The following is a 24,099-nucleotide window of genomic DNA, read 5'->3' on the forward strand; positions in this document are numbered from 1 at the left end:
CAAGGGGCGGCTCCTTTTTCTGCAGCAGGAGAATGCCATCCAGACCATGGAGCTCCGGAGCTACTTCTCCCTGTACTGTCTGCACCAGGAGATGCAGCTGGTCCACGTCTACTTGCCTCTCACGTCCCACATTCTCGGTGCCTTTGTCAACTCTCAGATCCAAGGGCACAAGGAGGTGGGTCTCCTCGTGCCTGCCCCAGACTGGGCGGGCAGCCTCTGGCACTCCTGCAGGATTGCCAGGAAGGGTCATGAGCTGGGGGAGTGGGGGACCTTCAAACAGGCCTGTTCAGATCTGCTGTCTCCTGCATAGCCTGAATGGCAGTGGTGACGTCCTTGTGATTCTAGGGGTGAGGTGTAGTTTGAGACCATGAGGGAAGCATTCCTTCTCTCTTGTTGGTATTTTGGAGTCTGGGGTAAAGCATGGTGTCCCCCAGAATTGAGAGAAGAGGCAGTGGGGCGTTGGTCAGAGGAGATGGGTTGGTGCAAGACCCCTGGTCAGCATCCTCTGAACAGCGGCTCCTAAGCTGCCGGGAATGAGTACTGTGCTTGTCCAGAGGCTCGGCAAGCTCTGCCAACACCTGCTGGCCCCAGGGATCCAGGGCCGGGTTGCACTAGTTTATCTCGAACTCCTCACTTCTTGAACCGAGCCGGGACAGGTGTGTCTCTTCTGACAGTCTAGAAGACTGTGTATCTGGCCAGGGTTGAAGAAACTCGTAAATAGTCCCCATGTGGTTCTGCTTTTGCTGGCCACTGCTTTCTGATGTTGTGTTCCCTGGGTCCCTTCAATGCCTTGCATTAGTGCTGGAAGCCCAGTCACCTGCTCAGAGGGGTGCATCTGCCAGTGGCCACCTCCGGTTCCTCTGTATGGTTGGGGACTCAGGCTGGATTTTCTAAAGCCCTTCTCAGCCCCAGCTCCACATCTGTTAGAATGCTACGGCCTCAGCTGTGTTCTTTAACCTCTGGGGGAAGTTTCCGTTTCTGAAAGATGCAGCCTGGGATCCAGAGGATGCTGGGCTACAAGCTCCCACTCTATGCTAGCTTCTGGGACCACAGCATCCCCATCCCCAGGGACTACAGACTGAGGAGTGTCCTGACTTGTCAGGGAGCCAGAGAGGAATGGGCTTCTCCTGCTCTGATGGAGGCCTGTGCAGAGTCCCACGTGGACTAGGGGACAGCCTGGGGTGCTGGCAGTTCTGCTTGGCCGGCTGGGGAGCTGTTGGTGTACAGCATGTTGCAGGAGCTCAGGTGAACAGTTGTGGATGACAGCTTGGGGGCCGGGTGGAGGTCGTCTGTCCAGCCGGGGTGGGGGGTGAGCAGTTGTGACTGGAGCTCTGTGCTCAGCTCCGCCACAGTCTAGAACACACCATGCCAGAAATGCATAGAGGGATGGTGCAAGTGGACTTCCACCTCAGACCCATGCATTCACAGTTCCTGGAGGCTCAGACTTAGGACCTGTGCTTTGACTGGGACCCAGGTGGCTCCAGGCCGGGAGAGCCCCAGGCAGGACACACGGGTTGGGTGTTGTGACCCTGGGCCTTGTTTCTCTGTTGGAAGTCACTTTCTAGCTTCCTGGTCTTGTCACATGGGATCTCGACTCTGCTTTGTCTGTGCGTTCCCAGGACTCACTCTGCCACTGTTGCTTGTCTCTGGGCACGAGACCTCCCCACGCCAGTGGTGTCCACTCCCGAACTGGGAAACCGGAGGGTGTGTGAGTGCTGGCAGAGTCACACATGCTTCATTCGTGTCCTGCTCTGTGAGCTGTCACCCCAGAAGGCCAGTGTTTGCAGAGTTGTCAGAGTGGCAGACGCCACTGGATGGCTGTGTTTCTGCACATGTTGTGCCAAGCAGACCTGTGGTGGTCTGCATGCAGGCACACGTTGTTGCCTCTGGTTTCAGCATCATCTGTGGAGGAAGGGTCTGAGATGCAGGGGAGGGGAAGGCCTGTTGTCATCAAGTCTGGTCCAGTGGTGCTGGGTGAGGTGACACAGGGCCTCCAGAGGGCTGTGTCAGGGCTCCTTGTGGGTTTACGGACAACTGACACTGGGCATGGAGCCAGCTCACGGCCTTTCTCATCCTGCTGTGCTCCCTCTCTCCTCCTCCAGATGAGCAAAGTGTGGAACGACCTGAAGCCCAAGCTAAACTGCCTCTTCGCTGGACCCAACAGCTCCCTAACCCTGTCGAGGTCCCCGCAGGACGGCGTGTCTCCTCACTAGTGCCAGAGGTCTGGGGCGGGAGCTCCCAGCGGCCTCACTAAAACCTCTTTCCAAATGGCGTGTCCCTGTTTAATTCCCTTCAGACAGCAGCTGACACCCAGGCTGAATGGGGCCAGGGTCTGGGTGCTCCCTTATGACCCCAGGCCTGAGTGTCCTCGGAAGCTGGAGGCCACAGGCACCTGCTCTGCTGCCTTTGACCTCACCCACCCGCCACACTGTGCCTGTTGGTCTGGCAGAGAGAAGTTGAGGGTCCCTGGAATGGTTTTCTCCCTTCCAGAGGTTGGGGCGGCAGGATGGTTTCCACACAGCAGGTGCTGGGGGCCACATGTAGGGGGTACCTGGGGAATTAGAGAGGTCGGGGGGGGGGGGGGTGTGTGTGTCTGGATCAGCTGAGCCCGCAGAGGGTTAGACTGTCCTTGGGTCAGACAGGAGGTGGCTGTACCTGATAGAACGCAGGCCAGCTGGCAGCTCTGGGTGGGCGCAGGTGCAGCAGGGTGAGTGTGCATGAGGTGGGGACTCAGGGGTCACTAGGTACACAGACGGTGTTGATGTCCAGGGGACGAGCCCCAGGGAGCACTGTGGGGGCCCTGGCCTGGTCTCTAGGGTGAAGTGTCTGGTGTCCCTCCCTGTGTGCCCACTCCTGCTCTGACCCCATCTGTGCCCCGTGGTCTGCAGTATAGGACATAGGGTGAAGTGGTGCTTCTGTCACCAGAAGCACCTGGTGACAGGTGCTGAAGTGGCTGCCATCTTCAGAGACCACACCTGGAGGCGGGCAGGGGTGTGGAGGGTGGGGTCCAGCTGGGCTCTGTGGGACCCTCTGAGTTGCCGTGGCTGACCTGCTTTAAGATGACCTAAGGTCCTTACATCCCTCCTCGTAGCCTGCCCCCGCAGGCTCCAAGGGCGTCTGTTCTAGATGCTCTGGGGTCCCTGCAGGCCTAGGGCCTGGGTGCTTCCTGCTCTGAATCCCTACTACTGTGTGAACATGGGCAGGGTGGGTGCTTTGTCCCAGGCCTGGAGTGGTGCTGGAGGATGCTCTGACTGCACTACAGGATTCCTGAGATTCATGCCTTCTGGGGATGTGTGCAGACTCCTGGGGTTCTCCCTGGGTGCCATGTTGGGGGGGGGGACTTGGACCAGCATATCCGCACATAGCACAAGGACCGAGGGTAACTCCCACAGACAATGGGCTTCTTCCAGGAGCCAGTGCACACCGGAGTCTGGGGAGTGTCCTTTCGGGCCAGCCAGCCAATCGTGTCAGGCTGGGACTCAGGCCCACCCCACATGTGGGTTCTGTCTATGCTGGCAGAGCAGCTGTGGGGGTGCAGGGAGAAGGCCTGCTGTGCGCCATGCAGCCTGAGGCCCATGACTGCGGCTTGTGCCTTCCTGGGCTGACGAGAAGGTGCAACGTGCCTGCAGAGCTCAGCAAGTCGGGGCCGTTTTGGTCACTGACCTGTTTTTGGGCTGTGCTTGCCTCCTGACCCCCTGATGGAGAAGCGGGTTCTTGGGCACTGTGAGTGGGTCTCTGCTGCCCCACAGGACTGCTTCCATGGCACCATGTACACTTGAGCTGTAAAGTATGACCTCCAAGCCTCCTGTTATGTCCCCTTGTCAGCAGCTGTTCACCTGCCTGCAGTCTGACTGTGGCCGTTGAGGTACAGGCAACCCCAGGACAGTGGAGAGCTGGGGAGACATTGGAGCAAGCCCAGCTTCACCCAGGCTAGGGGCACGCACATTGGGCAGCAGCACTAAGGTGGGAGGGCTGGTGCCGGGAGGGTTTCCAAGGGCAGAGGAGACCCTGTCAGCAGAGACTTCGTGTGCTTTCTGAAGAGGACTTTCTGACGGCCCCACGTTCCTCTGCGGAAAGCCAGGACCTGCTCTTGCCTGGAGCTCTTGCCATGTTCCTGAGGCTTACCTGGAGGAGCACGTTCTGGTCCATCCCTCCCTCTCCTAGGCTCTGCAGGGAGGTCAGCAGACGGGAGAGACTTGCTGGGGGTGGAGAACCATAATTTCTCAGCTGGAGATGAGGCCACCTTTGGTTCCACACAAAGCCTCGATCTAGCCCCTGCACCTGGGCTGCCACCGGATCCCTAGGCTCGGGGATCTTTTGCTCAGTGGTATCCAGGGAGGCCCAGGCTGCCCGCAGCTGCAGGTCAGGGAGCGGAAGGGCCTCGCCTTGTCTGTCACGGCCTGCCTGGTCCTCACACCATGGGGACAGAGCCCTGCTCCCCAACTGCGGGAAGGCTAGAGTGGAACCGGGCCCAGGTTCACCCACAGTCACCTGCACACACAGCAGAAGGCGCAGGCTGTGGTGTGGACCCAGGCGCGGGGGTCAGCATACTGAAGTCAGGCTGTCTGCCCTCGAGGCCCTTCCCCTCTTACCGACACAGTTTCACGTGTGGAGCACTTTATAAGGTTGTGGGGGTCAGTTACTACTACACCAGGAAACTGGAATTGTTCACAAATGGCCTACATTCCAAAATATTTTTTATCAATAAACACGAACAATGATTAAACCTGTTTATGAAAATTGAGGAACTTGTGTGTTCTCTGCCTCTTCCCTTCCTGGTGGTCAAAGATCTGGACCAGACTGCCCCGACCCTTGGGGTAAGCCTCTGACCTGTTACACCGGGGTCTCAGACCTGGGCCATGACTTTTCCTGTTTCCACTCAGTGGAGGGGTGGTGAGCAAGGATGACACATCTTTGAGCCCACGCTGGTCCCCCCAAGAGCCCATGGCACTGCATAGGGCAGTAACTGGCCTTCCAGCTGTCCCCTCTGGCCCACTCTGCCCCAGGTGGGCCTGGCGGCTTCCTGAGGACATGGGTGGGCTGGCTGTGCTGGGGCCCCATGAAGAGTGTGGAAGAGATAAAAGATCTTTATTTTCATGTCCACCTCCCTCCACTCCACCCCGACTGCAGTCCCGCCTTGGGGCTCAGTAAGTGCGTGAAGTGACAGTGTGGTGGTTCTCAGCCAGTCCCCTGCACCGTACTGCGTCTATAGTTTGTCCACCTCACGTAGCGTATAGTCCAGGATGGTGTTGGGACCCTGAAACCTGAAGTACCCATGGAATTTCTTCTTCTGGAGCAGGAGGGGAAACCAGTAGCTGTCATCTGGCCACATGTCAGTGAAGGGGATTTGGTCCAGCTGAAACCACCGAGGGCGCATTTCTGTAGCAGGTGGAAAGGAGAGAGCACTGACGTTCCACCTGGGTTTAGACTACCCATCCCTAAGGAATTACCAGGCAGGTGTGTGAGGAACTGGACAGATGTTTGGGGTCAGTCCCTGTGGCCAGGTCACTGTCACTATGCAGAAGAACAAGGCTGAGAGCTAGGTGCTGGCGCAGTGCCTGCCTCCTGGACCTGGCCACTGGGGTGGGGAGCACAGTCCCCCAGACTCACCATCGCTCTCCACAGGCGTCCCCTGGACGCTGTCTGTGCAGAAGATGTGTACGTCCATCAGCTCAGGCTCACCCACAAACTCAAACATGATCTGGCCCACCTTGTGAAGTGTGTCCACAGTCAGACCACTCTCCTCTCGCAGCTCCCTGTGGGACAAATGGGAGAGTTACAGCATGGTGCTGGGAGGGTGGCGGAGCACCTGCCTGCTCCCCCCATCGACTCGGACAAAACTGCCAGTTATCTGGGGACCATTTAAAAACAGATTCCACTCAGAGGTTCTGGCTTAGGGTACACGGGCCAATCCAGTTGTACAGCCTGTGGGCCACAGGGCAGCCCAGGCCTGGCCCAGTTCAGCTACTCAGGGGTCATGGGAAGAACCTCCCACTCTATGCAGCAGCACCTGCTCTTCCCACAGGATGGCCACAGTCCCATGAATGCAGCTCGGGATGCAGGGGCCCCAACCTGAAGAATCCCCCTTCCTCACACCTGAGCTCCCGAGAGCACAGGACCAGACTGCAGGTTTCTATGGTCTCTTCCCCAGTGGGAAAGCTTGCTTTCCAGTCTGTTCCACTGAGACACCCTCCCCACCCCACCCCTCCAGCCAGCTTCCCTCCTGTTGATGGCAGGGGGCGGGCGCTTTGGGCGTCTGGCCGTATCATCTCTTCCTGGGGACCCTCTCCCCACCGGAGCACAGGTATGATGCACCACTGGATGGAGCCCGTGACCCCCCGCCCCCTCGTGGCCATCTCCTTCGGGCCTCCCTTCACAAGATGGAAGACACAGCAGGGAGCTGGTGCAATGGCTGCCACCTCAAGGAGCTCGGCTGGTTTCCCACCGGGTGTGGGTTATGGGTTGGTGAAAGCAGCAGACTTGCTGGTCACCAGGCCCCCGTGAGGAGCAGCTTCACACTTGCACCCCAGACCCCTCTAGTCTGCTGCTCAGTTTGCTCCTTCACTGTCCTTCACGGGGCCAGAATTTCCTGGAGGCTCTGTGCTGGCGACTCTAGGGACCCTGGGGATCCCCCAGGCCGTGGCAGCTGTGGAGCTCTATCTGTCCCTCCCTGAGAGAGTCTCACTTCCCTACTGCCCTATATTTTTGTTTCTGGAAGTGTTCTAATTATGCCTGACCGTTTATAGTTGTATGTAAAGAATGGTTTTGTTTTTTTCTTTTTAGCTTTGATCTCCAAGTTATGTTAGGAACACAATGCATAATTGCTTCCTGTGCCTGGAATGAGAAGCCAGGGAAACCACTTTGCTCATAAAACACACACACACACACACACACACACACACACACACACACACGTTGAGTCTAAGCGGCCTGATCCCAGCAGATGCCTTCCCTAGCTCAGAACCCACCCTGAGCTCCCTGTATGGCCCACAGAGGAGTCCCGTGAGCCGGTGACCACCGCACACCAGGCCTGAGTGGTTTGGAAAGCTAGGATTTCCTCATAGACTGGGTAATTAAAATTAGACTTGACCTAAAAACACGAATGTGTGTTTTCAGTTGGGGGGTGCAGATGGCTCCGCCATTAAGTGTCCTGGCACTCTACAGAGGCTCCCCCCACTCTGGCAGCAGGCTGGCGGGGCTCACTTTAAAAAACCTTACCTAGTGATTTAATGTTTTGACTAGCTTCGGTTAATCTTCCCTGAATACACAGCAGTGCACGAAATCTCACTAATCTCGCTTCACAGGCTGGGATAATTAGCGGGGATGACAGAAAGTGTCGGGTTGTATGTGTGATGCTCAGCTCCCCAGATGGCAGAGAACAGGATGAGTCATGCATTAAACAGAATGACAGCGGCCAAGTGCCTGGGTGGGTATGGGGGGCCTCCCTGCAGTCCTGGGGCTCTGCTTCAGCCACTCCTCCTGAGGTTCTCTGAGGCCTTGCTGGAGGTGTCAGGTATGCTGGCCAGAGAGATGGGGACTGTCCACCCACCTACAGCTCCAACCTCTGAGACTTCAGGGCCCCAAGTGCCCGTAACCTCCCCCTACAAGCTTCCCATGACCCCCCAGGGAAGACCACTCATGCATATTTGGCCACCCCAAGCCTGCAGGTGAGGCTATATTAATCTAGCTCTTGACCTGTGGCCTGCTTTGCGATCTGTAAGGGCACAAGGGCAGTGCAGTAGATAGAGCATGTGCCAGGCTCCTTGCTGAGGCCACCCTGACGCATGTCAGAAGTCTAGATAGCCATCGTGGTCTGTGGGGCCCTGGGACCCATCTCAGCTTGCTCCTAAGATGGAGTAGAATGTGCCATCTCGCCTCTCCCTTACACTCCACAGGGGCAGGGGCACAATACTCTTCTGCCAGAGGGCGTCCTGACCTGTGGCTCCATCTTCGACACTGCGCTAGTGTTGGCACTAGTATCACAGTGGCCATGGGAAGAGAAGATGGGAGTCCCAGAGAGCTCCTCGGAGCTGACCCCCAGACCGTAGGAGCCGGTGTGCTACTGCGCAGCTCACCAGGTGATGGGACTGAGTCAGGCGGGTGGTGTGTGCCTCTGGGGCTGGACTTCCACCCTTGGCCCCAGGGTAAGGCCCAGCCCTCTGTTCCCAGTGTGGAAACCATTACATTATTGTCCCCTGGCCACAGGAGGGTGTCCTCTGGGGGAAGCATGCTGCCTGTAGAGGCACGATAGGTCTGTGTGGACACCCAGGCGTTAAAAAGGAGCTCAGGGCTGCCAGGAGCAAGTGCCCTCCAAGGTCTTGCTCCCTGGATGAGGCGTTCACACTGTGAGAAATCATAAGCCTCTGAGGATAATGAACATCTTTATAATACAGCTCAAAGTCTGACAACAATAAAAGGTCACCGATTTTATGACTGTTCTGGGATCTGTGGTGAGGTCAGGACAGAGACGAGTCGTGGGCCAGGAGACTACCCCACTAGTGGCCTCTGTGGTCAAGCAAGTGTTTGGAGGGCAGACCCCAGGGCCCAGCAGGGCATCTGGCAGCTGCGCTGAGCTTCTTCAGAGGCACGTGGGATGCCTCTGAAGGGCCTGTGATTATGACAGAGGGGGCTGCAGGGTGGTGGGAAATACAGTCAGTTCCATAAATGCTATTCAGCCAGATATCTGGACAGATGAATCCTGATGCTGTGCCTGGCATCTTACTCCAAACTCCATTCTAGATGGACTGATGATTTAATGCTCCTGAACATTCCAGAAGAAAACTTAGGGTGATGCCTTCTTAAGCTTAGAATAGGCAAAAATTTCTTTAAAAGGATGTAAAAATGGTGCCTGTAAATAAAAAGCTGTATATTCGAAGTATCACTAACGAAGAGGCAGGCCATGGAAAGGATACTTGCGGGAGACTGGATGAGGCCGAGGGGAAGAATCTGTGAGCCTGGGGACATCTTGGCATAACGCCCAGAGACAGAACAGCAACGAGAATAAGATCACTGCTAGACCTGCTCTCTGCACAAGGTCCCCGTGAACCTGGCAGCCAGACTAGATGGGAGCCTCGCAGGGGTGGGGTCGGGGACCTGTTCCCGTGTCTGACACTGAGCAGGGCTCCATAGATCAGTGACCTAATGAACAGTCTCAGGATGACAAAGGCTTGCGGGTAGCCGGCAGAGCAGACCACTGGCGCCCACTGCTCGTGTCCACTTTCCATGCCTCTTCTTCTGTACCCCATCCCACCCCTGGCACAGCTCACAGGGCCAGATGCCCGAGTCTCAGCAGACTGGGCTCTGCCCAGGCTGTGCCCTCCTGGGGCAGGACCAGTCACACTGTCTGCCACTTGCCAAAACCAGTGATCACACGCGGCAGTGTGGCAGCAGCTCCAGGGTCACAGGTCTACGAGGGAGAGGTGCACACCAGGGACGGCACATCCTTGGCTTTTCACACTGGGTGGGGTGGGGGGGCTACTGCAGCCCAGTTGTGCACCATGAACTCAACTTGGTGGATTGTGACTAACGATTAGAGAAGAAGGAACACAGAATAGGAAATATATTAGTGTACGCTTTCATGTAGTGAGAGCATTGCTGCCTCAGACAGTAGACATTTCTTATGTGGGTTGTGATTTAAAAAAACCCTGAACTTGAGAACCACTGTAGTGCCTGCAGCCTTCTTCCCTTCCAGAAGCCTCATTAATATGCGTGTGGAGCTCTGTTCTCTTCCCCAGGGAAAGCAGCCTTAATTAGGCCTGCCAACTTTCTTCTGAATAACATCAATAGTGGCGAAGGTTTGTGTAGTGCCTTGTGGCATTTACACACACATCCTCATTTTATCCAACACGCCTATGAGGGGAAAGAAGGGCAAAGGGCTTGAAATCAGAGCTGTGTGATTTCAGACAAGTTGCTCGACCTCTCTGGGCTTGGTGTCCTGCCCCTGGGAAGCCAGTAGTGTTGAGGATTAAGGGAGAAAAGGCTCAGACAGAAACGCTTGTCATCGGCTCCCCTGAATAGACCAAGAAACCCAGTGACTGACCAGCCCCTTAGCTAGAAGCCACATGCACAGCCTCCCAAATATTAACACACTGCCCGTGCCCCCAGCACAGCTAGCACACACTTGGCACTCACTGCCTTCCCACACCCTGGACCAGCGGCAGGAGCTGTGCCCGTTATTTCCATCCTGCAGGTGAAGGAACTGAGGCCCCAGGGCTCCATCATGAGTTCCAGTGTATCCCTTCGGGAGCTGGTTGTGCAGTCGGGCCTACCCTTCCCTTACCTTTTGGCCCCGTCCTCGATGGTCTCTCCTTCTTGAACTTTACCCCCGAAGCCATTCCACCGGCCGGCCCCAAAGCCTCGCTTCTTCATGCCCAGGAGAACTCGCTCAGGCTGCAGCACTAGTACCAAGGTATAGAGCCTGGAGGTGCCCATGGTCCCCGGGGGCCCCTTGAGGAAGGCAAGAGGGCTCGGTCAGTTTGACCTGCATGCAGATGGGGTGTGGATGGAGGCCAGGGGCCCGGTGGAATGGGAAGGGGCAGGAAAGGCAGGGAAGGCAATCTCCCAGCCCAGCCACACATGGCTTGCCTCACTGACCAAGTGAGCTTCTGGGCTAGGAGGAGGCTTGGTGCTCCAAATGCTGTGGTGCCAGTACCCAGGCCCCTGGCAGGAGATGCCATAGTACCCTTGCCCCCCCCGCCCCCCCTCAGCACAAGGCTGTTCCTGCTCCGGTTTCTAGCCTGTACCCAGAAGCAGGAGGGCAGTCCACCCCAGGCACCAACATAACCATGCATTTTAGCCAGTGGTTCTTGGTTCAGGCTTCTGGCTGTGGCCTTTTCATCAGTGGGGTCTTCTGGCTTATTGGGATCTCCCTTCCCCCTCCTGCACCCCAGCAGTAGCAGACCTAGTCCCGAGGAGTGCGTAGCTCCTGATGGCAGAGAGCCCACCCAGCATGGCTGGCTCCCTCCCTGTGACAGTTCATAATCTGTTCATTACCATTGCTGCTCCAGAATCTGGCCCTGGAGCCACAAGGGCCCCTCCTGCTCGAATGGGTGTTCAGGGTCCAAAGACAAATTCCAAGGGTGATATCTGGGCTGCTGCTAGAGACATCGTGGAGGACCAGGACCAATTCCCCTGTTCATTCAGCCCTATCACAGCCTGGGGCCCACTAAACACATGTCTTCTATCCTTGGGACCACACTGGAGGAGATGCAGGAGCAGAGATCCTTCTGGGAAGTTCTGGAGTCTGAGAAAAGGGACCTGGTATTGAGGGTAGGTCTCTGGGGTTGAGCCTGGATGCTGCCTACTTTGTCATGATGCTGACAGGTTCCTGCCTGAAGCCCTGGCTTCCTGAGTGAACTGTATAGGCCAAGGGAGGACACTGGGAACGTCGGCTATCATTTAGGAAGTACTCACTGTATGCTCCTCAAAAAGTATTCCATTTAACAGACCTAACAACTCTGTGAGCAAAGACTTGCTGCCTCCATTTTCAGATGAAAAGGCTGAAGCTCAGAGAGGTGGAACAGGGTTGGACCGGACCCAAGATCAAATGGCAGAGCCAGTGTCCCCATTTGGGTCCAATGGTTGTTTGGTTCAGATGGCCTACTGATGCTGGAGCAAGTGGCTGGGGTCCTCAGAGAGCCCACCTAATGTCAGGGGCTGGGAGGCAGCCGTGGGCTGGGTAGCCCTACCTGTTAGGGCCCTACACTCAGGTCCCTTACCAGGGTACTAAGAAACAATACTCCCTCTCCGAAGAGCATCAGGCCTCTTACACACGCAGGGGCTTGGACATCAAGCCCCCAGGCCGCCAGACCCCGGTGGTCCTGGATCCATTATCTCCTCTGACCTCTGTTCACTTGGCACCCCTGTCCCCCTCTCTTCCTGCTCCCGCAGCTCCCCTCCTCTCTCCCCTCCTCCCAGCCTCTCCCCCCCAGGTCCCCCTGTCCTTGGAACTCCCTTTCCCCCCTTGCTCTTCCCAGGTCCCCCTGTCCTTGGAACTGCCTTTCCCCCTCCCCCTTCCCAGGTCCCCCTGTCCTTGGAACTCCCTTTTCCCCCTCCCCCAGGCTCTCTCCCCCTCCCCCCCAGGTCCCCCTGTCCTTGGAACTCCCTTTCCCCCTCCCCCAGGCTCTCTCCCCCTCCCCCCCAGGTCCCCCTGTCCTTGGAACTGCCTTTCCCCCTCCCCCTTCCCAGGTCCCCCTGTCCTTGGAACTCCCTTTTCCCCCTCCCCCAGGCTCTCTCCCCCTCCCCCCCAGGTCCCCCTGTCCTTGGAACTCCCTTTCCCCCTCCCCCAGCCTCTCTCCCCCTCCCCCCAGGTCCCCCTGTCCTTGGAACTCCCTTTCCCCCTCCCCCAGGCTCTCTCCCCCTCCCCCCAGGTGCCCCTGTCCTTGGAACTCCCTTTCCCCCTCCCCCAGCCTCTCTCCCCCTCCCCCCCAGGTGCCCCTGTCCTAGGAACTCCCTTTCCCCCTCCCCCAGCCTCTCTCCCCCTCCCCCCAGGTGCCCCTGTCCTTGGAACTCCCTTTCCCCCTCCCCCAGCCTCTCTCCCCCTCCCCCCAGGTCCCCCCGTCCTTGGAACTCCCTTTCCCCCTCCCCCAGCCTCTCTCCCCCTCCCCCCAGGTCCCCCCGTCCTTGGAACTCCCTTTCCCCCTCCCCCAGCCTCTCTCCCCCTCCCCCCAGGTCCCCCCGTCCTTGGAACTCCCTTTCCCCCTCCCCCAGCCTCTCTCCCCCTCCCCCCAGGTCCCCCCGTCCTTGGAACTCCCTTTCCCCCTCCCCCAGCCTCTCTCCCCCTCCCCCCAGGTCCCCCCGTCCTTGGAACTCCCTTTCCCCCTCCCCCAGCCTCTCTCCCCCTCCCCCCAGGTCCCCCCGTCCTTGGAACTCCCTTTCCCCCTCCCCCTTCCCAGGTCCCTAGCTCCCCAGGCCCGTCCTCACCCGGCTGGGGCTCAGCGCCCGACTCCCGCGTCCCAGGTCCGCACCACCCGGCTCCGCGCGCGCTTTCGGATCGCGGGCGCCGCTTCCGGGGGCGTGGCCTCGGCCGGAAGCGAGGCCGGCACTTCCGGCGCAGCGACCGGAGGGAGTCGGTCCGCATGGCTCGGTGAGTGGGGCTGCGGGCCTAGAGGCGGACGCGCAGGAGCGCTAGTCGGGACTTACGGGGCGCCTCCTGCAAGCGTGCGGGGGAGGACGGTCCGGGGCGTCCCAGCTTCCCTCCGCGTAACAGGGGCGCGGACGCGGGCTTCCCGGGCGCAGTGCCTAGGGGAAGACTTCCTACACGAAGCCGGTAGTCGGGGCCGCTTCCGAGGAGCGCGGGCGGGCGGAGGGGGCAGGTGAGGGGGCCTGCAGGTGGGGGGCTGCGGTGAGCGGAGAGGGCAGGTGAGGGGGCCTGCAGGTGAGGGGCTGCGGTGAGCGGAGAGGGCAGGTGAGGGGGCCTGCAGGTGAGGGGCTGCGGAGAGCGGAGGGGGCAGGTGAGGGGGCCTGCAGGTGAGGGGCTGCGGAGAGCGGAGGGGGCAGGTGAGGGGGCCTGCAGGTGGGGGGGTGCAGAGAGCGGAGGGGGCAGGTGAGGGGGCCTGCAGGTGGGGGGGTGCAGAGAGCGGAGGGGACAGGTGAGGGGGCCTGCAGGTGGGGGGGTGCAGAGAGCGGAGGGGGCAGGTGAGGGGGCCTGCAGGTGGGGGGGTGCAGAGAGCGGAGGGGGCAGGTGAGGGGGCCTGCAGGTGGGGGGGTGCAGAGAGCGGAGGGGGCAGGTGAGGGGGCCTGCAGGTGGGGGGGTGCAGAGAGCGGAGGGGACAGGTGAGGGGGCCTGCAGGGGGGGGTGCAGAGAGTGGAGGAGACAGGTGAGGGGGCCTGGAGGTGGAGGGCTGCGGAGAGTGGAGGAGACAGGTGAGGGGGCCTGCAGGTGAGGAGATATGGAGAGCAGAGGGGGCAGGTGAAGAGGTGCTGCAGGTGGAGGGGGCACTGCAGGTGAGGGCTGCAGACAGCAGAGGGGGTTAGATGAAGGGGTGCTGCAGGTGGAGGTGAAGCTTGCAAAGGGCACTGAAGGCCTGGCACCAGGGCTTCCACGATTGGCCAATGTGGCTGGACCCCAGCTGTGGGAGGGTCCTGGAGGTCAGCTGTGCAAATTTGCAGGTCTCCAGTGTGTGTGACTCTGTTTCCAGCCCTCCCCCAACCTTGGGAGTTGGTTCTCGTGCCCAGGATTGTTCTGTGCTCCTCCCAGGAGGTCCCTTCAGCTTTTGAAGGCAGTGACTGCAATTACCCTGCCCAGATCTTGCCAACATGCTTTGGTTGTTGAAGGGGCTTTTGCTTGGAGCCGTGGAGATAATGGTAGGTTCTTTCCATCGGAAACATGGATACAGAACTTACTTTGTAGGGTTGTGCTGAGAGTTAGGGGATATACGGGGTGTGGGTTTCTGGTACTGGATAAGTTGTTAAAAACCTAACTTTGCCAAAGATACTTGGAAATTGTCCTTCATCTGCTCACACAGGTTGAGTTCAGTTGTATGAGGCAATGTGACTGGTAAGGCCCTTGTGTTGGCCTGTGCAGCCATGGAGCTAAGTACAGCAAGGATCTGTCCCTGGGGGGTTCTCTCGCAGTCCCCTAGAGCCCAAGGAGAAGTTAGTGGGTGAGCAGGAATATTACCTTTGTGAGTATCAATGGTACTATTAACCGGTACTGGAAAAACCTTGGTTGACACAAGCAAAGTGACCATCAGTGATGTTTGAGTCTTCTGAAGGAAACTTTCATAAGCTGAGTGGAAGTAATGCCTGCTGTGCTTGAAAGTCCCCAGGAGAAAGCCCCCAGGCCAGGTGGCTGAAACAACACAAACTTCTGTCTCACTGCCCTCACACAGCAGGGGGCTGCAGCCCCAGGCCAACGTGTGGGCTGGACTGGTATCTCCTGAGGCCCTTCTCCTTGGCCTGTAGATGGCTGGCTTCTCCCTGTGTCTTCCCCGCTCCCCCTCCTGTGGTTGGTCCTGTGTCCCTGTGTCCTAACTTTCTCTTAGGAAGATACCAGTCATACTGGATTTGGGCCCACCCATATAGCCTCATTTTAAATGAATTACTTCTCTATCTTATATTATTTAAAAAAAATTTTTTTTATTCATTTGAGTGAGACCTTGAGCCAGCACGAGAAGGGGGAGGAACAGGTTGAGGGAAAGGGAGAAGCAGACTCTCTGCTGAACGGGGAGCTTGACAGGGGGCTCGATCCCAAGACCCTGAGATCATGCCCCGAGCTAAAGGCAGATGCTTTACCAACTGAGCCCCTGAATTACCTAATATTACCAGTCCTATTTTGAGATACCTGGGGTTAGGACATTAGCACACGAGTTTGGGGAGGGACTCGGTTCACCCCATTCCACCTGCTTTCTGGCTGGGTAGCCTTGCCAAGTCTCCTCCCCGCTCCAGTCTCTGGGCGCTGTCTCTGAAAATACATGGGCTGGACCAGGGAGCCTACTTATGTGTGTGATGCCCGCCTGTATGCTCCTGTTTGCTCCCTCAGGTCTTTGAAGCTGCTACATGCGTCCCTGCAGTGTCAGAGGTTTCACACAGCTGGGAGTTACTACAAGGGTCGGACCGGTGCTGAACACCTGTGGCTGATGCGGCATTTGAAGGACCCATATGTGAAGGCAGCAAAAGTGGAGAGTTATCGGTGCCGAAGTGCCTTCAAGCTCCTGGAGATGGATGCGAGGCACCGGATCCTGCGGCCTGGTCTCCGAGTGTTAGACTGCGGGGCGGCCCCTGGGGCATGGAGCCAGGTGGCTGTGCAGAGAGTTAACGCTGCAGGCACAGGTAGGGCCTCTGACCACCTTGGGTCTGGAGGTGCAAGCCAGCTGCCCTCTACCAGGAGATTCACTTGGTGAGGACACCTCCTTCTGAGTTGCTTGTTTAGTGGTAGGAAGGCTAAAAGAAGGACATTGATGTTTTCAAAATGACAGCCACAGTAGAAAGGCATAGATTTAGAGTACCTCAGATTGTACCATGTCCATATGTACGTCAATGTGTTGCCATGTGCCCTTCGAGAATTCTTGCGTAAGTATATATGTGTTTTTTTGTTCTTTTTTTTTTAAAGATAGTATTCTACATCTACATTCTTCCTGCTGCTTTGGAGCCTTCATAGAGCTGTGTTTTCTTTTTCACTTACTAATATATTGACATCTGTCCATGACAGCAGATCTGTCCCAATCCGAGGTTTCTGGCTCCTGGTCCTTGAAGCTCTGGTCTTCCCAAGGCCCCACTAGGTCTGCTTCCCGGAACACCCGTGCTGGGGCTCTGGCTTCTCCCCTCTTGTTCAATCTGAGGGACTCAGCTTTTGCCATCTTATATTTTATGATCTTGTCAAAGGTTTTCTATATGAAGATCGTTCCCCCAATTAATCAACAGGGTAACCAGTACCCTCAATTTAGAAACCTATATTGTCCTTTTAAATGCTTGTGCAGAACTCCAGATGGCAGCTGTCCTGTGCTGTACAGCTGGTCTCCTTCTCATGGGCACCAGTGTTGCTCTCAGGTCTATTGCTAGGGTCTGCCACGCTGTGATGAGCATCCCTCCCCCTTCTCTGATGCCATAAAATCTGAGGGTACCACAGTCCCTGGCACTATATGAAATATGCCGATTCACGAGGACCTCTCTGACACCTAGAGGGAGGACGCTGTGGCAGTAGTCCTAGTGAAAAATGAGGTTCAAAGGAGCTTGCTGACCTGCTGAAAGCGCAGACTGGGGACTGCTGCTCCCTGGGGGTTCATGACTAAGAATCAGCCTTGTTATTATGGGTGGGATACCTCCAGGAACTCTAGAACAGGCGGAAAAAATGTTTTTAGCTCAACAAATACTGCCTAAGTGAAGGAATTTGTGTCAGAGACTTCAGCTCCTTTTCCTATCACTGAGCCTGTCTGCAGACCTAATGAGTGATTTTAATGCTTCCTGGCATTGTAATTGTTCTTCAGAACGAGGAAGTGGAAGAAGCAAAGAGTTTGGATAAGATGACTGAGTTTTTTTTCCTCCCAGAAGTGGCAAAAATGTACCCAAAGGCATTTGCCTCCAGCGGACCCTGCCTGAGGTTATAATATTTGGGATATTGAAGGAAAAAAAGCCAGTGTATAAAATGAGATGTGGGATATTCTCCTTTCCAGGATGAAAATGCAGTTTTCTCCTTTGAAAAACATGCTCTGCAAAAATGCCTGGACTTCTGATATTTAGTTAGAAGTAGAATACGTGTTACTCCACCATGGAACAGTTTGTTTGCTGAGCAGACTGAACTAGCAGGTCTCTGCAGCCTTGTCCTCCCGCGTGTGTTGGCAGAGCAGGGGCCCTCCTCCATGTGGGGGAGGGACGCAGATAGGGACACCAGGGCCACGAGGGGAGCTGCACATCTGGGGGCAGCTGTCCTGCAGGCAGGAGGGCCTCTTGGAGCCAGGTGAAACCCTGGCTTCTTTATTGCACAGCTGGTGCCACTCAAACCCAGCCAAGGGGGTCAGATTCTACACCTTGTCTTCCACCTGTCTATGTTCCCCATTTCTTGACTTGTTTCTAGCAGTTTCTGTATTGAAAGAAATTGGATGAAGCTGCAGGATGGATGTGTTGATTTAATCCAGAGGTACTTTACGTGCTAGTGTATCAAGGTCAGAGATAAGCCCCCTCTCACAAAGGGCAAGCCTCGGGAAGTGACATGAAGCCAGAGTTGGAGTCTTGAGCCTGCTCCAGGTTGCTTGAGCTCTGAGCCTGGGATTCCTCCCATGAGGAATGAGGACTGTCACTCCTGCCATGTGTTTGTACAGGACAGATATTGCTGGGGAGAGCCCTCTCATCCATAGCTTTGCATGTTTGTTCTTTTCCTATGTTCTGACTTTTTATTTCTGTTTTTCCATTTGTATTTCTCAGGGGATTCAGGGTGTAAATAAATAACATACAAACTGTCTTTTTTAGATCCTGGCACTCCTGTTGGCTTTGTGCTTGGGGTAGATCTTCTTCACATATTCCCCCTGGAAGGAGCAACTTTCCTGTGCCCTGCTGATGTGACTGACCCGGGAACTCTGCAGAGAATCCAGGAACTGCTTCCTGGTGGGAGAGCAGACGTGATTCTGAGTGACATGGCACCCAACGCCACGGGGATCCACAGCTTGGATCATGATAGGCTCATTCGCCTGTGCTTGTCCCTTCTGGACCTGGCTGCAGATGTCCTGCACCCCGGTGGCACGTTCCTCTGCAAAACATGGGCTGGAAGTCAAAGCCTTGCATTACAGAGGAGACTGACAGGACAGTTCCAGAGTACCAGGACCATAAAACCCAGAGCCAGCAGAAAGGAGTCGTCGGAGGTGTACCTCTTGGCCACACAATACCAAAGAGGGATGGGGTGTGCAGAGGCCTGAGATGTTCTGTTTCTCGGCTTGTTCACTCCAGAGTCGTCTGAGCTCTTGCTTGAAGTATGGCTAGGGGTGGGGTGGAGTGGTCTTGATCCAGGATGCAGCAGGCAGGACAAGTGGGGGGCCTTTGTTTTAAGCACAAAGATACAACAGAACCATATTTGCTGGCCATGATGTATGATCAGAAACAGTTTCTAGAACATGATTAGTGAAGAGGACCTCAGGAGAGGTAGGCGGAGAGGCAAAGCTGAGAAGATGGTGGGAAGGAGCCTGTGGCACACATGGCCTTGGTATAACCTTGCAACTATCAGGTCTCCACCCTTGCCGCCCCGCCACCGACTGGACCGCAACACCCAGGCTTCTTGTCATTTTGCTCATATGGTGTAGCATATGAAAATCTGAACTTTCAACTTGGAATTCATTTCCACCTCTCTGGTGGATGATGTGGATTAATTCTTTCCTTGAGCAGCAGGAGTCCCTCTCAATTAGGGAAGGCAATTTGATATGAATTATCAGGGGGTTGGTGTACTTTCTATAGTGGCTGGAAACACATTGCTGTAATCTTTGGAGCTCCCAAGACTGGCAGCGGCCAGAGCAAGCAGCCATACAGTGTGTCCATTTATTTCCTTTTACTCTCTTCCAGGAACTCAATGCAGTGTTACAAAACAATGTAGAGTATATGATTTTAAGAGATTTCCATGCTTTTAAGTTTGTTTTCATAAAATCCGGTTTCTTCAAAGCCATTTCCTGGAAGTGTGCTCATCCCTCAAGAAGAGTGTATTGATCGTATTGCTGATTAAATTCCAAGGATAGGGCTGGGAGAGAGCCTAGACAGATACCCATAATCTCCACCAGGGCCTGAGGGCTCAGTCCAGTGCTCTGAAGTGGGCAGGAGGCCAGATTTACCATTTTCTCCTTTTCCTTTTGGTTGTAGTCATTTATGTTGGAGACTCCTCTGTCCTATCCCCAGTGCACCCCCGTCCCCATCCTATTTCAGGCCTCGTGGGACAGTGCTGGCCCTCCAGACCCTGGGTGGGTGGAGCTGTGTAGACCCTCCAGACCCTGGGTGCATGGAGATGTGCAGGCCCTCTAGACTTTGGGTGTGTGTGTGAGTGTGTGTATGTGCGTGTGCGTGCAGACCCTCTGGACCCTGGGTGGGGAGAGTTGTGCAGGCCCTCCAGATCCTGGGGGTGGGTATGTGCAGATCCTTCAGACTGGGTGGGTGGTGTGTGCAGACCCTCCAAACCCTGGGAGGGTATGGGGGGGATGCAGGCCCTTTAGACCCTGTGTGTGTGTGTGTGTGTGTGTGTGTGTGCGCGCGCGCGCACATGCACAGACCCTCCAGACCTGGGGTGGGTGGCTGAGGTGGGGAAGGGCCTTCAGACCCTGGGGGGAGGGATATGTGCAGACCCTCCAGACTGTGGGGGAGTGGTGTGCACAGACCCTCCAGGCTGTGGTGGTGTGTGCAGACCCTCCAGACACCCTGTGTGTGTGTGTGAGGCCCCCCAGACTCCGGGTGCGGGCGTATGTGCAGACCCTCCAGACTGGGTGGGTGGTGTGTGCAGGCCCTCCAGACCCTTGGGTGTGCGTATATGCAGGCCCCCCAGACTCCGGGTGCGGGCGTATGTGCAGACCCTCCAGACGCTGAGTGGGGGGCAGTGTGTGCAAACCTTCGGGGCACAGTGCAGACCCTCCAGACCGACTGCTCAGTCGGGGAGTGGGGGTTCAGGGAGGAGGAGGTTCAGAAGGGAGAGCCCCGTTACTGGATGAGGGTCTCAGGCTGTGTGAGCTCACGGGGCCCTGGGAGGATAGCCGAGTATTTTGCTTTTCCAGTGATCCCGAGGAAAGTAAAGACGTACTAATTCAAGCTAACAAACACTGTAGTAGAATTTGGGGAGTTGTCAAGAACAGGAAAGTTTGGCCCTAAGAGGCCACCGTTGGGCGGTGCTACTCCGCACAATACAGCGCGAGCTACTGCCCCAGTGGAGGTCCGTCCCGTTGCGGGAGGCGGGCCCCCCCACAGACCTGCGGGCCGGCCTCTGGGGAGAGTCCGAGTAGGGTCTCCCGGGGCGGGCGGCTCTGGGGCGCACGCGGAGCTGCAGGACCCGGGCGGCGCACGGACCCGGGGCTTCACGGTCGGCTGCCCAGGTCTCGCGAGAGCGCGGCGGCACGTCTCGCGATACGCGGGCTCGGACGCAGAGGAGGGAGATCTGAGCGGCCGCGGCGGCGAGCTGCCGGGGCTGGGGCTGAGGTGAGTGGCCGGGCGCCGGGGTCCCCGGTGGGGGCGGATATCCGAGGCGGGCCCGGCCCCCTGCCCGCTGGTCTCTCCCCGCCGCGCTCGGTCCCTCGGATCCAGACCGGAGTTCGAGCCGGCTTCGGCGGCGGCGTTGCGGAGCGGGGTCGGAGCGGAGCCGGGGTTCCAGTCAGCTTCCCTGGTGACGGGGAGCGGGGCCGGGGTCGGAGCGGGGTCAGGGCGGGGCCGGGGTCGAGGTCCGAGCGGGGTCAGGGCGGGGCCGGGGTCGAGGTCGAGGTCCGAGCCGGGTCGGAGCGGAGCCGGGGTTCCAGTCAGCTTCCCTGGTGACGGGGAGCGGGGCCGCGGTCGGAGCCGGAGCGGGGTCAGGGCGGGGTCAGGGCGGGGCCGGGGGGCGGGACCCGGCAGACCCCACCGGGCGCCTGGGGTCTGGCAGAGCCGCCTGGGAGCCGGGGTTTGCAGCGGGGCGGCCTGCCCCCCGCCCCAGCCCCGAGTAGTGCCCAGGCCAGGAAGGGCAGCCCAGGGGTTGTGATTTGCAGCGCTTGGGTTTCCGCGGTTGGGTTGAGGGTTGGAGTCTCTTGGGTGAAGAGGACGGAGTTTGAGTACTGCCTAAGCGCATCCCCAGTGCAGCGCCTTACTTCGTTCCAGGCCGTTGAAAGCGTGTGCGGTCTTCCTTGCGGGGGATTACACGCATCAGCTCTTATAGGGGCGCCTCTCGGGACCAGGACTTCCCAGCTTGACTTCCCATCACTGGTCGGAGAGTATGGCCCCGTTCGAAGGGTTTGCTTTCTAGAGTGGACCTCTGCTGTCCAGTGCAGCTCGGGCCTGCATCTGCCACAGCCCTCAGCACTCTGTGCCTGCTTGTCCTGTTCCACCTTCTACTCCATGTTTTCACATGCAGTGTGATTGAGAGGTGGAGAGGACAGCTGTGTTGTCTGGGGTGGAAACATGGCCTGCAGAGGAGGGCTCTGTGTGCATAGGGCCAAGGTTCTCCCCAAACGGAAATTCCGAGTCAAACTAAGATTCCTTGCTTTCTTTCCTCCTCTGGGGGGAACGTGGGGAGGTGTTTTCAATCTAACGCTCAGGAAAGTCCGCGTGAGCTGGCCTTTTACCTAAGGGGTGCCTTTGCTTGTTAACTGCACCTGGGATGCTCCCTACCCACTGGTTGGCAGGTGTGAGGCCACCATCAGTACAGGTTTGGGGATGCAGGTCTGGAGTTGGTTTTCTTTCCTTTTCTTTTTTTTTTTTTTTTAATATTTTAATTATTTATTAGAGAGCAAGAGAGAGAGGACAAGGCAGGGAGGGGCAGAGGGAGAAGCAGACTCCCCGCTGAGGAGGGAGCCCACCCTGCAAGGCTCCATTCCAGAACCCTGGGATCAAGACCTGAGCAGAAGGCAGATGCCTAACCAACGCCTGGGGGGTGCTTGTGCTCTGCCCCCCGTGCCCTGGCTTATGGAGCACACCGGACTTTAGAGCCACACAAATCTGGCTTCCAGCCTGTTCTGTAACTTTCTGAAGCCTCACTTTCATGGTGTGTGAAATATGTGCAGAAAGACCTCGTCTCCTGTTGCGTGGCCTGAGATATCCTGTGTGATGTTATAGGCAGAGTGATGAACTATGGCACCAGGCACCCCGCATCCAACTTATGATGGATGCTGTCATCCTCACAACAACTGCGCAAAGTGACCCTCGTGACCGTACTTTCCAGATGAGACCACACTGCCAATTAACTTCGAAAATGTGGCTGTGACACTGGAGTATTGTCAGGATTCTGAGGGAGCATTGGGAGAGTGGGGCCACCCAGAAGTGCCCCTGCCTAGACCTCTGGTAGAGCAAATGGTGCCTGCAAAGGCTCACCGTCACCCCTCCCTGTTTTCCTCCAGAAGCGAAGTGGCCATGGATGACCTGATGGAAAACACCACTGTGCTGTCCACCCTGAGGTCTCTGAACAACTTCATTTCCCAGCGGGTGGAGGCAGGATCTGGACTGGATGCTTCCACCCCTGCCCAAGGTTCTCTGCAGATGCAGTACCAGCAGAGCATGCAGGTGAGTGCTGTGTAGCGTGAAGGGGTCTCGGGTGGAACATGTGTGCCCTTGACAGTTCCTTTTCCAGTTGCAAGTAGTCCAGGTGAGTGCCCTGTGTGCAGAGGGCTCTCCAGGTAAAGAGAAAGATTGGGTGTGTCATGGTCTCTGATTTTGGGGACCCATTTGCAGATTTTGGCTTTAGTCTGCCATGATGTGGCTTTTACAGTTTTCCTATAAGAAGTCTTACTTCACTTCATTTCACTTGTTTTTTCTTTTTAATATTTATTCATGAGAGAGGCAGAGACATAGGCAGAGGGAGATGGGGACTCGATCCTGGGACTCCGGGATCACGACCCGAGCTGAAGGCAGGCACTCAACTGCTGAGCCACCCAGGAGTCCCTCATTTCACGTTCTTAGCAACACTTACTATTGACCATGAAGGTCTCCTGGAGGACTTGAGGTTCCACAGAGTTGTAGGGTCAGTCTCATGGGGGCAGGGGTCACTGGGTCCACGTGAGGAGGAGGTGCTGTCTGCAGCCTGGCCCCTGCCACTGTGCACTGCCGCCACATCAGGCAGCAGTCCCCTGCTTGTGCAGCTGGAGCTAGTTTTTGGTAATGGCCTGTGACAGAGCCAGTGGTGTCCTGTGGCCCTGGGATCCCTGAGGAGCCCCAGGCAACATTTGGTAAGAGAAATGCTACTGTATTTTTATGCATTCATTTGCTGAATGTTCAAATATTTTTTGTTTTTTTAGTGGGCTGAGTTGCTCACTACCATTTTTTGGCAAAGACTTTTTTATTCTGAAATTGTTTTTTTAATGTTTGTTTTTTGCCAGTAAAGCACTTTTTTGGAAATGATGGTGGTTTTTGTTTTTGTTTTTGTTTTGTTTTGTTTTGTTTTTGATTCTTGCTCACTGGTAAAATAAGTTGGCAACTTTGGTCTAAAAAAGTGTTACAATTTCGTTGATGCAAATGTCCAGGAACTTTGGGCTAATTTTTCAGAACTATGGAACTTCTGAAGCCAAGTTCTCACTAAGCTAGTGATATTGAGGGCCTCCTCAGTTTGGGGGATCCCAAGTCAGACTAAGCTGATTAGAGTCTTGTAGCTGGAGGACCTGCGAGGGCCCTGACCTGGTCCTGTGGTGTGCCAGGACTTAGCGGTTTTGTGCCCTACCAAGCTACCCCCAAATGGCAGGTGAGGGAACTAAGAACTTAGAGGTCTGGAGAGTCTGGAAATTTTTGCTTAGCAGTCCTCCCCCTACCCCTCTGCCTCCCCCCCTTTTTAAAAAGATTTTATTTATTTATTCATGAGAGACAGAGAGAGAGAGACAGAGACACAGGCAGAGGGAGAAGCAGGTTCCATGCAGGGAGCCCGATGTGGGACTCCATCCTGGGACTCCGGGATCACGCCCTAGGCCGAAGGCAGGTGCCAAATCGCTGAGCTACCCAGGGATCCCCATCCCCTGCCCTTTTTTTAAGCTCCAG

At 56.6% G+C, this 24,099-nt stretch overlaps 4 protein-coding genes across 19 annotated transcripts in view; 3 read left to right on the top strand and 1 right to left on the bottom strand.

The window, feature by feature from the left end:
• SNX8 (sorting nexin 8) overlaps positions 1-4,744 on the top strand; it is a 42,177-nt gene extending 37,433 nt beyond the window's left edge. For 10 of the 14 annotated variants that reach the window (XM_072753305.1, XM_072753314.1, XM_072753302.1 and 7 more), the window contains 2 exons: positions 26-175; positions 2,103-4,744. In XM_072753305.1, the coding sequence (XP_072609406.1) occupies positions 26-175; positions 2,103-2,213 (261 nt within the window). In that variant the 3' untranslated portion in view covers positions 2,214-4,744. The remainder of the gene's footprint in view (positions 1-25; positions 176-2,102) is intronic. The other 4 variants (XM_072753309.1, XM_072753313.1, XM_072753306.1 and 1 more) reach the window with 1 other exon arrangement.
• A 327-nt stretch (positions 4,745-5,071) lies between these two features.
• Positions 5,072-13,015, bottom strand: NUDT1 (nudix hydrolase 1). The gene is made up of 4 exons (XM_026011317.2): positions 12,922-13,015; positions 10,280-10,446; positions 5,611-5,756; positions 5,072-5,379 (listed from the first exon to the last, which is right to left on the bottom strand). Exons 2-4 carry the CDS (start codon positions 10,429-10,431, stop codon positions 5,207-5,209), a joined length of 471 nt encoding a protein of 156 aa, XP_025867102.1. The 5' UTR covers positions 10,432-10,446; positions 12,922-13,015; the 3' UTR covers positions 5,072-5,206.
• Position 13,016: 1 nt separating this feature from the next.
• Positions 13,017-19,084, top strand: MRM2 (mitochondrial rRNA methyltransferase 2). Its single transcript, XM_026011314.2, has 3 exons — positions 13,017-13,084; positions 15,482-15,771; positions 17,905-19,084. Exons 1-3 carry the CDS (start codon positions 13,077-13,079, stop codon positions 18,345-18,347), a joined length of 741 nt encoding a protein of 246 aa, XP_025867099.1. The 5' UTR covers positions 13,017-13,076; the 3' UTR covers positions 18,348-19,084.
• A 1,196-nt stretch (positions 19,085-20,280) lies between these two features.
• Positions 20,281-24,099, top strand: part of MAD1L1 (mitotic arrest deficient 1 like 1) — a 345,798-nt gene continuing 341,979 nt past the window's right edge. For 2 of the 3 annotated variants that reach the window (XM_072753315.1, XM_072753316.1), the window contains exons 1-2: positions 20,281-20,592; positions 22,476-22,638. In XM_072753315.1, the coding sequence (XP_072609416.1) occupies positions 22,489-22,638 (150 nt within the window). In that variant the 5' untranslated portion in view covers positions 20,281-20,592; positions 22,476-22,488. The remainder of the gene's footprint in view (positions 20,593-22,475; positions 22,639-24,099) is intronic. The other variant, XM_026011310.2, reaches the window with a different exon arrangement.

This window comes from Vulpes vulpes, chromosome 3 (assembly GCF_048418805.1).
Source record: "Vulpes vulpes isolate BD-2025 chromosome 3, VulVul3, whole genome shotgun sequence".
Taxonomy (NCBI): domain Eukaryota; kingdom Metazoa; phylum Chordata; class Mammalia; order Carnivora; family Canidae; genus Vulpes; species Vulpes vulpes.